This window comes from Haliotis rufescens, unplaced genomic scaffold (assembly GCF_023055435.1).
Source record: "Haliotis rufescens isolate VD_foot unplaced genomic scaffold, xgHalRufe1.0.p SCAF_1, whole genome shotgun sequence".
Classification (NCBI taxonomy): Eukaryota; Metazoa; Mollusca; class Gastropoda; order Lepetellida; family Haliotidae; genus Haliotis; species Haliotis rufescens.
This window is the reverse complement of record NW_025963779.1, coordinates 1,375,421-1,390,824: the sequence shown is the minus strand read 5'-3', so window position 1 is coordinate 1,390,824 and position 15,404 is coordinate 1,375,421. Positions and strand designations below refer to the sequence as shown.

Genomic DNA, 15,404 nt, shown 5'->3' with positions numbered 1-15,404 from the left:
TATCTTGAGATAACGTGACTCCCAGATGTTTGTGAGTTTCTACATGTTCAGTGGCATGTCTGCCTCTGTCTGTAAGCATAATATATACGGGTATGTGAATGTCTGTACATGTTAGTGTAAGTATGTGTATGTGTTATATGTATGTATGAACATATGTATGTATGTATGTATGTATGTATGTATGTATGTATGTATGTATGTATGTATGTATGAGCGTATGTATGTGTATATGCGTGTGTATATGTATGTGTGTATGTCTATATGTATATATATATATATATGTGTGTGTGTGTGTGTGTGTGTATTATTTGTCAATAAAATATGTTTAAAACAAACAAACAAACAAGAATCAGAGCGACAAACACTCTCCACATCACTGTATGACTCGATGGATGGAATTTCCAAGTTTGATGAATCAGTGACAAACAGTATGTCCGATGCAATTCCATATTTTGTTTTTTCTGACTTGCTTTTGCATGTTGTATCATCTAATTAGTTCAAACTAGTTCAAATAAGGAATTGCATCGGACATCATTTTTGCCACTGATACTTAAAATTTGGCAATGTTCTCCAAATGTCACAACTGGAAAACACAATAGGTTTACAAGGTTCTTCGTTTTCCAATGAATGATGGCAATGCCGTAGTTTCGTTCTGTATACAAAACATTTCTGTTGTTTTATTCCCTTTTTATATGTAAATAGTAAATGTATCCCGAGGCAGTAATTACATAATTGAAGAAGAAATCATTATCGTTCATTTAATGGATAATATCACTGATACGATGACTTAAACATGGTATCACGATCCGAGAATTTGCACATGAGTAGAAGTTACTGTTATTAAGCTCCATACACCGATGTGATAAGTGCTTGCTTACCTAAGTATTGCCTTACCTTCCCAAACAGCTTAGATATAGATTTTCCGAAGTTTAAGAAATTATTTAAACAAACATGCCTGCAAATTATTTGGCATCATATCATAACTTTATTTAGTGAGTGAAACTCAACTTATTTGAAGAAAAACAAATGACAGAGAGATATTTACCCTCGATATGATAAAGAGATTATAACCCTCACGTGTTTCCGTAGATATCATATATTGTGAAACAAAAATATGTATTATGATATTTACAGTACGAAAAGACTATCAGATATGAATAATGTCTGTTTATGTATACTATGATTCATACACACCTGGTTGTCAATGTGTTGCGACATATACTTCATTGGCTGTCAAGGTAAAGCATGGGACCACGATATTCATGCTCTAACTACACGCACAATAAAACAAAACATTGGAACATGATACACACCCATTGAGTCATATGAACGGTATGAGAATTATAAGATAATCAGAAGAGAGAAATCACAACCCGATCAAAACATCCGTTGCTAGTATTCAAACATCCTAATTAATAATATATTTTAAAGTGGCAAAAACATTTCCACAATCCTAAGAAATCTCTACCCAAAGTATGGACTGTTGTACGATTCCGACCACATTATTAAGCCAGACATTTTTTATAAACTTGGTTTACAAATCCGCCGACTCCCTGAAATTAAATAAAGACGAAACATTATGAAATAGCGGTGGGTCATTCATTCCGCCAACCAGAAATAAGTAGACTCGTGAAGATCATGGTGTAGAATAGGTCTTCATCAACCCATGATTGCCCAAAAAGGCGACTTACGGGGTCGGGTGGTCAGGCTCGCTGACTTGGTTGATGCATGACATCGTATCCCAATTGCGTGGATCGATGCTCATGATGTCAATCACTGGTCCAGACTCGATTATTTACAGACCGTTGTCATATAGCTGGAATATTGCTGCGATTGTGGCGTTAAACAACAAACAAACTAACAGAAATAAGTAAAATGCTAACTCATTCACTGTCGCAATGAATATTAATATTCCATGTCAAATACGATGATAAAGACTTAACATATATCTAAAAAACTACCAATGGTTCTACTCTTTTAACCTACCCACTTAACATTTTCACGAAATCACCAAACGAAATCACAAAAAATATTAAAGATTAAAACTTTTATTCCTATATTTTTTTTACCTACCTTTCAGAATATTTTAGCGCAAATTACGTTAAGCAAAACGATCAAATACTAATAAATAAATATGATAGTTACAAAATTAAATATAAAGTGAGGTGGAGTGAGATGGTGTGACATGACCATCATATAGCCAATTCCCTTCACTTATTTACCACCCTGAACATGAAATGTATTAAGAAATAATGGGATGAATAATTTTGATTTTTCCAAACTTTTAATGCCAGACGTCATTCAGACGTTATAAATAGAATAAGTTGTCAGTAAACATTGTCAATGAGAGTAGTCTCCCCTTGGGTAATTTGGCCTTTGCTGTTGTGTTGACAAGTCAAAGTACGGCTTTTCCTCTTCGATCTCGACGTCAGGACACAAGAAAACTGAGGACATGTACTTTGTCCCAGGCGATCTTGATCTTACAGATTATTTTTAAAGATGACAGAATGCAGTTGTTCATGCACATCTTGCAGGTTGGTTGGTTTGTTGTTTAAAGCCACACTCAGCAATATTCCATTTTTGGATCGATGACATGCTTCAACCAAATCAGCGAGCCTGACCACCCGAGCTGGGTGCGGCGTAAAACATCAAACCAACCAACCAACCAACCAACCAACCATCAACTGCTTGTGACATTAAACAATGATGAAAACAAATAAAATAAATTTTAAATTCAAAACCGTTTTGAGAAACAAATATTGACTTATTAACAATTATGAAACAAATTGTACATAACATTTGTGTTACGAAAAAAATAATCTTATCAAATAGAAAGGATTTAGAGTTTTGTTATAGACACTTTAGAATTAATATTTTTTTATTTAAATTTACGAGTTATTATCCGAACGCCACACATGAGTTCCATTTTAACTTAAATTAATTATTTTGGTTGGTTTGTTGTTTAACGCCGCACTCAGCAATATTCCAGCTATATAATGGCGGTCTGTAAATAATCGAGTCTGGACCAGACAATCCAGTGATTGATATCATGAGCATCGATCCACGCAATTGGGATCGATGACATGCATCAACCATTTCAGCGAGCCTGACTACCCGATCCGGTTAGTCGCCTTTTACGACAAGCATAGTCACCTTTTAGGGCAAGCATGTGTTGCTGAAGACCTATTCTACCCCGGAATCTTCACGGGTCCTTTTTATTTTATTTTACTAGATTTAGACCTACATGTGAAAAATGTATTTACTCAAAGCTGTATAATCATATATTGTGATTTCTTCGTATTGTAGATGGATTCGAGCCCTCACAAAGTCATCATATCACCTAATAAGGACAATCATCTGTTAATCTGAAAACTGTGCCAGAGGAATATCACAGAATGTTTGAAAAAGCATTTGCAGGAAGTCAAAGCTTCATTTTTAACTGGTATACATGCACGTTGCAAATTTGGGGATGAAACAACTCATCTTAACGCCCAGGAAATACTTAACAAGGACACAGAAGTACCATCTTTTCAATATAAAGTTGAAAATGACATTTTGTGGCACGAGCGTTGCTTCTCCACATTCGCATGCAGCACAAATCTACAATGGATTAAGTCCAGGCTCTCAAGCTCCGACGTTCATACAGTTTGGCCCTCACTCTATGAAGGTTCATACTCCAATGAACTCACACAAAGTGAAGGTCAATTCTTAATTAAATAAAGTGTAAATGTATGACATAATTAGTCGCCTCTTACGACAAGCATAGTCGCTTTTTTCGGCAAGCACGGGTTGCTGAAGACCTATTCTACCCCGGATCTTCACGGGTCTAATATGCACTTAGCCTGGTGTGAACAAAAACTTAAACATGGAATCTTTTCATTGACTGAAGGAACAAGCTTATAAATCAAACGTGAAAAAATATTTTGTTTTTCAAAAAAACTTAATTTTGATAAACATTTAAAAGTCCTGATTTTCGTTGACAATGAAACCCATCTAATTGCAGAGTTGGTCAAATAGAAGTTGTTATAATGTAGATTAAGTCATTCTATAAACAGAATTATTTATACCAACACCTGGTATCATCACTATGTGATAGTGATTCGTAAACACAGGCTAATCATACAGTTGGAATCGTAAAATGGACACAGCTTTTAGCAGATTGCTTATGATGAAAAAAATATTTTGTCGCGTGTATTTATGAAATTAATTTTATGACATTTCTGAGCTTCAGTTTTCACGTCACCTTCCATTTCGGAAAGAGGAAGTATTGTCCACTGTTACTGGGATTTAATCCGGCAAATCCTTAGGACCCCTTGGTCAAACACTGAAACGTTGCGAAAACTGGTATTATATACTGTCATCTACCTTATTTTATCATATCGTTACCTTTAAACGCCTACCATCTCACCCTCTATCCCCACCCTCGTCAAGATCCAGAGTAGAATTAAAGTACTGTCGGAAATGCTAGACAACTGCTTTTTGTCTGTTAAAAAAGGATATAATTTTTCTCAGATTGTTGTTATTGAAATATCGAGTAACTACCGATTGTCCTGCCTGTGGTTTGAAGTATTTCAACCACAATGAGTCCTATCGACAAGTTTACGGGAGACAAATTCGAACGAAAACAGGAAGTTCACATTTGTTCTAAGTCCAATGATGGCAGTCTGAAACGGACTATAGAATGACGCGCACGTTACTCCGTTATAATGATAATAATGTAGTCTTCATAAAACATCTAATCCACACACAAAAATCAATTTGAGAAAAATCCAAATATGCATCTTCTAAAATGACGCTGCGTTTGTTTTTGTTAACATTACTACCATGAAGCATGTTACATTGCACTTGCATAGCCATAACCATGGTACACGATCTGGAGTCCGGACTGGGAAAAGTAAACAAGTCCTTTACACCTGAGAGAGATAGAGGCAAACCATTTATTAATTTAGACAGGGTGAATTACCGAACTGCCCAAAATATATGGTTTTTAATTCATACCATCAAGTCTACGGTATGATAAATAAAACAAAACATGCATAGGGGTGGTCTCAAAAACAAAACTGGGACGTAAAAGGATACTAGTATTAGACAGCTTTGATACAGGGTGATTAGGCGTTTAGTGTACAAGCTTTATGAGCAGAAGGTAACCCTGACTTGTAGTAGAATTTGGGGGGAATTAAAGATACAATTAATGTTAACTGCACTAACTATTGCCCTCCAAGAGATGGGATTTCGATACAGTGCTCGTAGCGATGACCGAGCACTTTTCAGGGGAAAATATCCTGTCTATGAGGTCACATTATCTCCTAACCAGTCATAACTATCACAGCCAGGGCGTCCAGATAATGTACCTTGATGATTCATTCCACTGACTACATGTGCCTATTGGCAGATGGACAAAAGCACCCATGGTACCATCAGGTAAAGATAATCGTGTCATTGTCTTGCATGCTGCAACCCATGATATGGGGCTCATTGATGGATGTGTACTAGTTTTCGAGGCGAAAAAGAAAACTGGGGATTTTCATAAGGAAATTATATGAGGTGATGTGTTCATAGATTGGTTGGAACTTCACCTTTTGCCCATTTTAAACAACGCCAGTGTTATTGTCATAGATGACGCCAGTTAATATAAGGTCCGGGAATCAGATACTGTCGCCCAAACCATGAGTAGTCTGAAGGCGAACATACAGGAAAATATGACATTGTCGACTTCAGACCATATGAAACGAACGTTCAACTCATGGAGAAAATTCGGCTGAATAAGAACCCTGTAAAGAACATGACATATGTGCTGGCGGCACAACACGGTCACGTTAACGTTGTCTTACGTCACGTTGTCTTACATTATGAGCTCAACTTTGTTGTACCCATCTTGGCTAAGTGTAAAGGTTTCGTTGTAAAAGTACAGATTCATATATGTCTTCAGCGGAGATAAATGCTACCTTAAGAAATCATCTGTAGAACAACAAATACTTTTGGATTCTAAAACGGCAACCTTCCAATACTCATCCCGTTTCATAACTCTTAACTATTCTATCATGTTTCCAAGCAAATATAATACAGTACATATCCTTAATTTCTACCCCATCAACGGACATGTCAATTAAGTACAATAACAGCAATATTTTGAGACCACCCAAAACTCGGTGACATTTGAACCTGTGAGAATGCACGGTTTGAGGTCATCATACATGCATGACAACAAACGAACATTTTATATCATAACTTTACCTGTAAAAGTACATTTTAAGGGTGTCACATTTTAATCACAGTGTCAGTTAGAACACGCTAGATTAGGGCAATTTGTGTTATTTTGATATATGCTCTTTTTATAGTCCTATGACTCGTATTTATTAAATGAAGCCAGAAAAGCAGTTTTCTAGCATTTCCGACAGTACTTTATTCTTCAGCAACCCATGCTTATCGCAAGAGGCAATTGACGGGATCAGGGGGTCAGGTATGCTCCTTACCCATTCAAATTTGGACTTACTGTAGAAAGACATTTTCAAGCATTCCTGACTATTAAGCATAGACACGGGTACAAGTGAAAATCTTGTTTTCGTTTAATGAATTCAGCGTAAAATTAATTTATTTGCTAAAAATGCAAATGCACGTGTAGCATGATCACGTGCAGCATGCTCTGGGCATCACGTTGACACGTTAACATCGACGCCAAAGAAGTTAACAACGATGGCAGAACTGGAATTGATGTAGAGTTACATTTTCTCATGAGCGAAGGTGTCAGCTCGTCACAGCAGTCGTTAAACCCGTGCAGATCCGGGGTACAATAGGTCTTCGGCAATCCATGATTGCTGTAGAAGGCGTCTATGCTATCAGCAGACGAACGGGATCGGGAGATCAGGTTGGTTGACTTGCTTGATGTATGTCATCGTATCCCAACTGCGGGGATCGATGCTCTTGATATCAGTCACTGGATTGTCTGGTACAGACCGCCGTCATTTAGCTGCAATATTGCTGAGTGCGGCGTTAAACAACAAACAAACAAACAACAACAGCAGGTGTGTTCACGTGTATCGTCGTCGGGAAGAACGCACGGCTTGAGACTGCACCGTGTGGAAGTAGTAGTGTAATAATTAAAGCCGGTTTACGTGTACAAGGGTTAATTGATAAGTTCACATCACATAGAAAGATAACCTGATGACACTGGAATTATGTTATTTTTATTTTCAGCATAATCTTCTTCTGCATTTATATATTTTTGAATACGATGCTCAGAACTTATCAATCAACCCCTACATATGTTCTCCAGCGAATCGTTATTGCCCTTATGGAACAATATATGTTCTCAGCATCAGTGCACACTATAAATGTCAGTAAATGTGCACAAGGATCTCTAGTTTTGCATATTTTTCAACATGAAGAAAAATATTTTTATGTAACACGCTATCATTCATACAGGAGTAAGCATATGATCCGAAACGCCGTTTTCCTCATAATAAAGAAGCTGACATACATAAATTCTATCTTTTATGTAATACTCATTTCATACGCATCACCTTGCCCAGGGCCGGCTAATATTAGTGAGAGAAACATTCATGCGAGACAGAATAAATGTCATATTGATATATGTGAAACGGACATTACTCAGTAAGATGTCATTTTCGAGGTCGCATTCACTTTGGTAGACTAGGTGTCTGTTGTCATGTGACGATATGTGTAGGCAAATTTGCTCGAAAATGGACGTATTTTATGAAGCAATCTCCACTTGAACTGTGTTTTGTATTTTCTACAATGTCCTGGTTTCTCGCTGATCACCTGCAATACGTGTGTAGTTCACACATCATGTGTAACACATTTGTGTAATCTTCATCCGTTGGCCTCAACCAACAGTACCTCAACTATCAAGATAGTACTGTTGATGTTTTGGAAATGAATATTTCGTATGTTAGTCCAGGTAAAATAAGGTTTCAAGTTGCAACATAATTCATTTCACCACAATGCATTTCTACAAGGTCTCGAAAACAGCAAACCATAAGTCCCAAACAATCCCAGGTTGGGAAATATGTCTAATTTGCATAATCCAATATGGCCACCAATTGTCAATATATCTTCCATATTTCAGATGAGGTTCAATATTTTGATGAAAAAAAGCATGCGTTGTATTGCGAAATAGCCGTATTATGTTTCTAAAAAGATATTCACAACTACTGAACTTTTTCGACTATTGACAAATCTACAAAAAAGCAAAATGTCTGTCAATTCAAAGATGGTCGACAAGTTTCCTAGGACTAGGACTTATATGCATATAACTTGGCATACTAACTCACTGGAGTATAGTTTACACCTGTAGATAGAAACTCCGTCACCAGAGCCCTCTGGTGGCCTAAAATTCCAAGATCGCCGCCAAGGGTTTGATGGCTAGACATAGAATATGAATACACTGTTGGTCCCTTATGACATACTAGTATTTGAGTGATTTGAACTTCTACATTAGGGTACACAGGCATGTAGAATACTCAACCATTTGCATAAATCCATTATAACCACCAAATATCAATATTTATCTTTTAAATGACATGTTTTGGAGAGTTTAAATATCAATGTTGATTGATATTGTCCGAATCTACTTATTAACATTCCAACAATAAACGCTATAACAAGTTTCGTTTTCATTCATGTAAATATACACCTCGTCATAAATATCGCACCACACATTTTAAAGTAAAAGTAGAAAATATAATTTTCGGTTTTTTAAACTACAAGTACATATTTCATATACAACACCATCTGTGAACATAATATCACAAACACACCCTTTTCCGAGCTGCACGTGCATGCTTGCGTTGAGCATGCTTGTACCGGGGGTCGGTTTGCTAAACATGCAGTATGCACATAGCCTCTTTTGGCGTATGTTATGTTGGCAGACACAGCTAGAATTTGGTTTTAGGCATAAATTAAGCTTTATTTTGACCAACCAGTGACATGCCCAAGCGTCCAGTTCCTCTGAACCAAAGATGGCAAATTATTGGTATGCACCAGACTGGTATGTCATGTCGTGCTATTGGAGCACAACTGAACATTAATCACACTGTCATCAGCAGGCTAATACGTTTTCCGGTGAAGTAAAGGATGCACCGAGGTCTGAACGTCCCCAAAAAAACCAATGACAGGGAAGATCGTGCTCTCGTACGCCAAGCCAGACGAAGCCCAAAGACTACTTGTACACAGCTGCGACATGGACTTCATGGACGATAATGCCAAACCACATCGTGCTCGAGCTGTTGTTCAGCATCTCCAACACAACGCCATTGAGACACTGCCCTGGCCTACAAGAAGTCCAGACATTAATCCTATTGAGCATTTGTGGGACATTTTGGGACTTAGGGTGAGAGCAAGGGCTCCTCCAGTTCAGAACCTTCAGGAATTGACCCATGCATTGCATGATAAGTGGCAGCAGATCCCCCAACAGAGATTCAGACGTCTGGTGACCAACATGAGACGGCGTGTAGTACATGTTATCAAAGTGCGATGTTAGCCAGTCATTGTGGACCTTACAAGTGTGTTCGACATTAATGAAATGTGAACTGTGTTGTGTGTCTGTTGTAACGACTCCGGCAGCCATACTTATTTCACCTTATTTTAGTGAACTTTAGTTTGCTACAATTAAACCCTCAAATAGTGCTCAAATTCGGTCTTGTGTTGTCAATTTTCTGACTGAACGCTCACATGGGGCCATATAAACAGTTTAATGTGCTTTTCTAAGCACCATTTTTATGAGGTTGAAGATCCAGTTTTACTTAGTGAAAAAAAGAGGGTGGTGCGATATTTATGACGAGATGTATACTTGTTGGAAACAAGTATGACCAATACGAGGTCCTCTCCGAATTAACCCAAACCAGTTGTTTCACAAGAAGTCGATGAGTTATCTCCCTTGTTGTTCCTTTGCGGAAATTCAGTATAACCATCAAATACCAATATTTGAATATAAATCTGAATCTTTTCATCTATTGCTCATTCCGGGATCTAAAAGTCTTATACTGATATTATGCCTGATCAGGAATATCCGATAAAATCACCGCTTTGTGAAAATAGATTACCTCAAAACGGCCAATATTTGCAGAATGTCGCCCGACTATAAACACAATATCAACTTCTTTGTGTGTGCATATTCAAACTGTTAATAACCTATGTTCACGAGCAACTGTGATTTAATTGATAGTCCTTGCAACACAATATTCATCCGTAGTGGTTATTAAAGAGATATCATAATGAGTATTTTCATCGGTCAACATGTCCTAGCAGCTTTTCCTCAGCTTCAACTCCACACGATGAAAAAAGCAACTGATTTTCAGTGTTCCATTGATAGAATTTCCACAGCTGTTTTGCCCAAATGGAATCTGCTTCGGCAGAAAATATAGGCTGGATATTCTCTTGCATTGACAATTTATATTTACTTGAACAGGGTCGATGTTTCTGTCCTCGAGTTTCATCATAAGCTCAGTAGCATCTATCTATGCTGAGTCAACTGCAAGAGGATGTTTGGGTCGTGACATTAAAACTGCGCCCCACTGTGTTGCAAAAGAAAAATATTTCTTAACATTTTTCTTTACTTATAAGCAGCAAAATCTCTGCACTTGTACACAGCAGACGTAATTAAAAAATAACATATCGTTTTTATTACTTTTAACAAAATTAGAAATGGGACTATCGTGTCACTGAATTTTCTGATTCATCGATCACTTGATTTTCTGGTTTGAAAACTGGCTGACGTTCCATGCCAGGCGTACTGCTTTGCGACGTCAGGCAATAAATGCTTACTTTTTTATGCAAATTGTACGAATGGCGAGTGCTACCGGGAGGGCAGGACATGGTCACTCTTTCCGCGAACACCTGGTGTCATCACTGATTGTCACAGGTCCATTCATAGAATTTCCACAGCTATTTTGCCCTTAATGGAACACGTTTCGATAGAAAACCTAGACTGGTTATTCTCTTGCATTGACAATTGTATTTTACCTGCTTTAAAATCTTTTAAAAATAAACTTCAAGTAAATGGGATTGAATGTGATGTTGATTATTGTTTTATGACTTGTTTCAAGCATACACTGCTTTGATCTATGTGGGGAATTTAACCCAATAGATATGTCATTAATTTATTCAAATTCAGAACACACATTCAGAAAAAATATGTTTTTATTTGTTATGACAGTACTGCTCTATTGTCAATGAACCGCCTATTCGCCATGACATAAACAACTCCCCTAAACACACATGCACAGATATCTTGTCAGGAGAGATTTACAATTCATTTCTTGGTATAGTGTATCCGAATGTAAACATATAGACAACGTATGACGCTTCAGTAAGACTATGGGACGAGATATAGCCCTTTAGACATTTTTTTTATCACACAAGCAACTTTATCAGCTTATTTCATGGTCGAAGATATATAATAAAAGCGGCATATTCTGTCATATATTGATTTCATTTAAGGAATAATTAAGCAACTTGTTTCATGCATTTATGTCCCGGGACAGGAAGCTATCACATGGAGTTGTGATTAAGCATGGTTTCCTCGTCCATACTTGCTGAACATCCCCCTTTTTTGGCTATTGCCGCCACCTTGTCCGCCCATCTTACTGGCTTTTCCCTCGTTTTCACCATCACCGTCATCCATCTTTCCGCCCATTCCTCTGTTTCCTCTGTGACGTCCAAACATACTGAAAATGCCCCCTTTTTTTCTATTACCTCCGCCTTGTCCGCCCATCTTACTGGCTTTTCCCTCGTTTTCACCGTTGTTTTCATGCATCCTGTCCGTTTTACCTTCGTCTTCACGCGTCTTTCCAGCCGTTCCTCTGTTTCTTCTGTCAATTCCAAACAGACCACTGTCGTTTTTACCTTCACTACCATGATTGCCACCATGTTTTCCACGTTTCTCCTCTTCGTCGTCATCGTTTCCATCGTTGCCATCGTTTTCATCATCTGTGGAGTTTACATTCTATTCTTTATTGATATATTAAGTAGACATCTTTCAGGGAAACCCATTATCTATCCACTACTGTGTTCCTTCAGCGAAGCTGGTGAATGTCCCACTTAACCCATGCTTTACCCTCTACTGACTACCTGGAGAGGAGCTGGTGCATGTCCCACTTAACCCATGCTTTACCCTCTACTGACTACCTGGAGAGGAGCTGGTGCATGTCCCACTTAACCCATGCTTTACCCTCTGCTGAGTACCTGGAGAGGAGCTGGTGCATGTCCCATTTAACCCATGCTTTACCCTCTACTGACTACCTGGAGAGGAGCTGGTGCATGTCCCATTTAATCCATGCTTTACCCTCTGCTGAGTACCTGGAGAGGAGCTGGTGCATGTCCCACTTAACCCATGCTTTACCCTCTACTGACTACCTGGAGAGAAGCTGGTGCATGTCCCAATTAACCCGTGCTTTACCCTCTGCTCAGTACCTGGAGAGCAGCTGGTGCATGTCCCACTTAACCCATGCTTTACCCTCTGCTTAGTACCTGGAGAGCAGCTGGTGCATGTCCCACTTAACCCATGTTTTCCCCTCTGCTGAGTACCTGGAGAGGAGCTGGTGCATGTCCCACTTAACCCATGCTTTACCCTCTACTGACTACCTGGAGAGGAGCTGGTGCATGTCCCACTTAACCCATGCTTTACCCTCTACTGACTACCTGGAGAGGAGCTGGTGCATGTCCCACTTAACCCATGCTTTACCCTCTGCTCCGTACCTGGAGAGCAGCTGGTGCATGTCCCACTTAACCCATGCTTTCCCCTCTGCTGAGTACCTGGAGAGGAGCTGGTGCATGTCCCACTTAACCCATGCTTTACCCTCTACTGACTACCTGGAGAGGAGCTGGTGCATGTCCCACTTAACCCATGCTTTACCCTCTGCTGAGTACCTGGAGAGGAGCTGGTGCATTCCACTTTACCCATGCTTTACCCTCTGCTGAGTACCTGGGGAGGAGCTGGTGCATGTTCCACCTAACCAATGCGTTACCAGCTGCTAAATACCTGGAGTTCCTGATTCTTTTAGATTACCCTTTGCATGTTATCTATATCTTACCGAGTACCTTCGTTTTCGAACTTTTGAGTAGATGTTCCATGCATTACCGATCATTACCTTAAATGGTACGAATTAACTTCATAAAGTCAAATCTTCTTTCTTATGGTGCACGTTACCAGATGGAGAGCTAGAAAGCATATTGATCCTATTAATTTCCCGTTACCACAAGTACAATGTAGTACTTGGATCTAGGCCTGTCAGAAGTTTGTCATACATACCACTGTTCAACCTCCCTTGAATCAGTTGTAGATTCAACACCAGCAATGCTAAGATTATCCACAACCATGTGAATGTCTTCATAGTGACTGAAAGAAGGACATTAATTGTCAAGGGCATAAATTATTTTCTGTCCCTAAAATTTAACGAATTTGAATTATTTAAAGAAATTGTGTCAATCACAAATATAGATTTGTTATCTGAAGACTCCCTGAACTTCCACATCTCAATGTGTTCCCAATACAAAGACAATAGTCTCAAAGTAAAAACACTGATAAACTTTGACACCATTGCATTAATCATGCATGCACACACATTTTGATAGCTGTGGCAAAACACGCTATTCTCTGTTACATCATGGATGAGACTGAAACTACTCCTACTACTTTATTTAGAACAAGCAAGTTCAAACTTCAACTAAAGTAAAACAATATATTACTGATCATCTATCATCTTATATTTCATGATTGTTTGTCTTACCTGGAAACTTACCGTTTTGTCGATATCAAGAAAGGCGAAGAACTTGCTAGACTCTAAGGGGTGCCCCAGATACCTATAATGATGGAAGACATACAGCAAGACATAATTAAAACCACATCATAGTGTTACTGTTCTAAAACGAATATTGCCATAGTAGTATGGATGATGGGGGTTCTGCCGCAACGCACCCTGGCCCAGGTCCGGCTCCTGACAAGGCTTCCGAGGAGGTATTAAGTTAAACCAACTATGTGATGACGGTTATTGGATGCAGTATTTGTCAAGATGCCATCCTATATCTAGGAAACAATGTATTCATAATCCCCCACCAGTTCTCTGCTTGGCGTGCTTGTTGTCTCCCCTGTTCTATTAACTTTTTTCTGTTGTACTATAGACGATAGGGGTACGGCCTCACCCCACCCATCATGTATATTATTCCCTATTCATGGAATATGTACACTGCAGTGACGACACATTACAGTATATACAGAATAAATGAATTCAGCTGTAAGATGACATCACATAACATAATTTTAGTTTCGAAATACATGTTGATTCACATACTATCTAACCAAACACGTACATCCTTGTAATGAAGCTTGGATATTGCAAAAACTGGTGTGAAAACCTACTCATTCGCTTACTCACTCATTGACGAACTGACTCACTCACTCACTCACCAACTCATTTACCGTCTGTCACCGTGTTAAAGCTGGACCTGTGTTAAAGTGGCGTAAAACGATCCCAATATTAAATAGAGAAGTGAATTACACCAAAACCTGAAAATCAGCAAACCTTCCAACAGCCCAAGATGAATGACTCAATCAACAAATAATGGATGTATAAATAGTGTTCAAATGGAAAAGTAGGCGGTGCTAGTTGCACAGCGACCACATTCGAGGTCACGATTGGTTAACGAATGCAAATGCGTCTCTTAATGGCTAATGGCTTAACAACTACCGTGTACCCACAGAGAAGCTGGAGTATGTTCAGGTTAACCCCTGTTTACCCCCTAACCCCGTGCATGTCCTATTAACCCATGTTTTACCCACTATCGAATACCTGAAGAGGAGCTGGTGTGTGTCCCAGTTAACCCTATTAAACCCACTGTCGAGAACCTGGTGAGGAGCTGGTCATGTCCCAATTAACCCTTTGAAACCAATTATGGAGTACCTGGAGAGGAGCTGGTGATGTCCCAGTTAAACAGGTAATCCTTTGAAACCCACTATCGAGTACCCGAAGAGGAGCTGGTGATGTCCTAGTTTACCCCTTTAAACCAACTATCGAGTACCTAGAGAGGAGCTGGTGATGTCCCAGTTTACCCTTTTTAAACCCAGTATCAAGAATCTGGAGAGGAGCTGGTGATGTCCCAGTTAACCCTTTTTAAACCTAGTATCAAGTATCTGGAGAGGGGCTGGTGATGTCCCAGTTAACCCTTTTTAAACCCAGTATCAAGTATCTGGAGAGGAGCTGGTGATGTCCCAGGTAACCCTTTTTAAACCCTTTTTAAACCCACTATCGAGTATCTGGAGAGGAGCTGTTGATTCTCAGTTAACCCTTTTTATACCCTCTATCGAGTATCTGGAGAGGAGCTGTTGATTCTCAGTTAACCCTTTTACTCTCTATCGAGTACCTGAAGACGAGCTGGTGATGTCCCAGTTT

The 15,404-nt window shown here is 39.0% G+C and overlaps 1 protein-coding gene across 2 annotated transcripts; it reads right to left on the bottom strand.

The window, feature by feature from the left end:
• Positions 1-11,139: 11,139 nt before the first annotated feature.
• Positions 11,140-14,539, bottom strand: LOC124117478 (N66 matrix protein-like). 2 transcript variants are annotated; one of them, XM_046479393.2, is made up of 4 exons: positions 14,423-14,539; positions 13,758-13,818; positions 13,268-13,354; positions 11,140-11,946 (listed from the first exon to the last, which is right to left on the bottom strand). In XM_046479393.2, exons 3-4 carry the CDS (start codon positions 13,347-13,349, stop codon positions 11,525-11,527), a joined length of 504 nt encoding a protein of 167 aa, XP_046335349.2. In that variant the 5' UTR covers positions 13,350-13,354; positions 13,758-13,818; positions 14,423-14,539; the 3' UTR covers positions 11,140-11,524. The 2 variants fall into 2 exon arrangements, with proteins under 2 accessions (XP_046335349.2, XP_048237483.1); XM_048381526.1 differs by having other exon boundaries at positions 14,435-14,539.
• Positions 14,540-15,404: the final 865 nt, after the last annotated feature.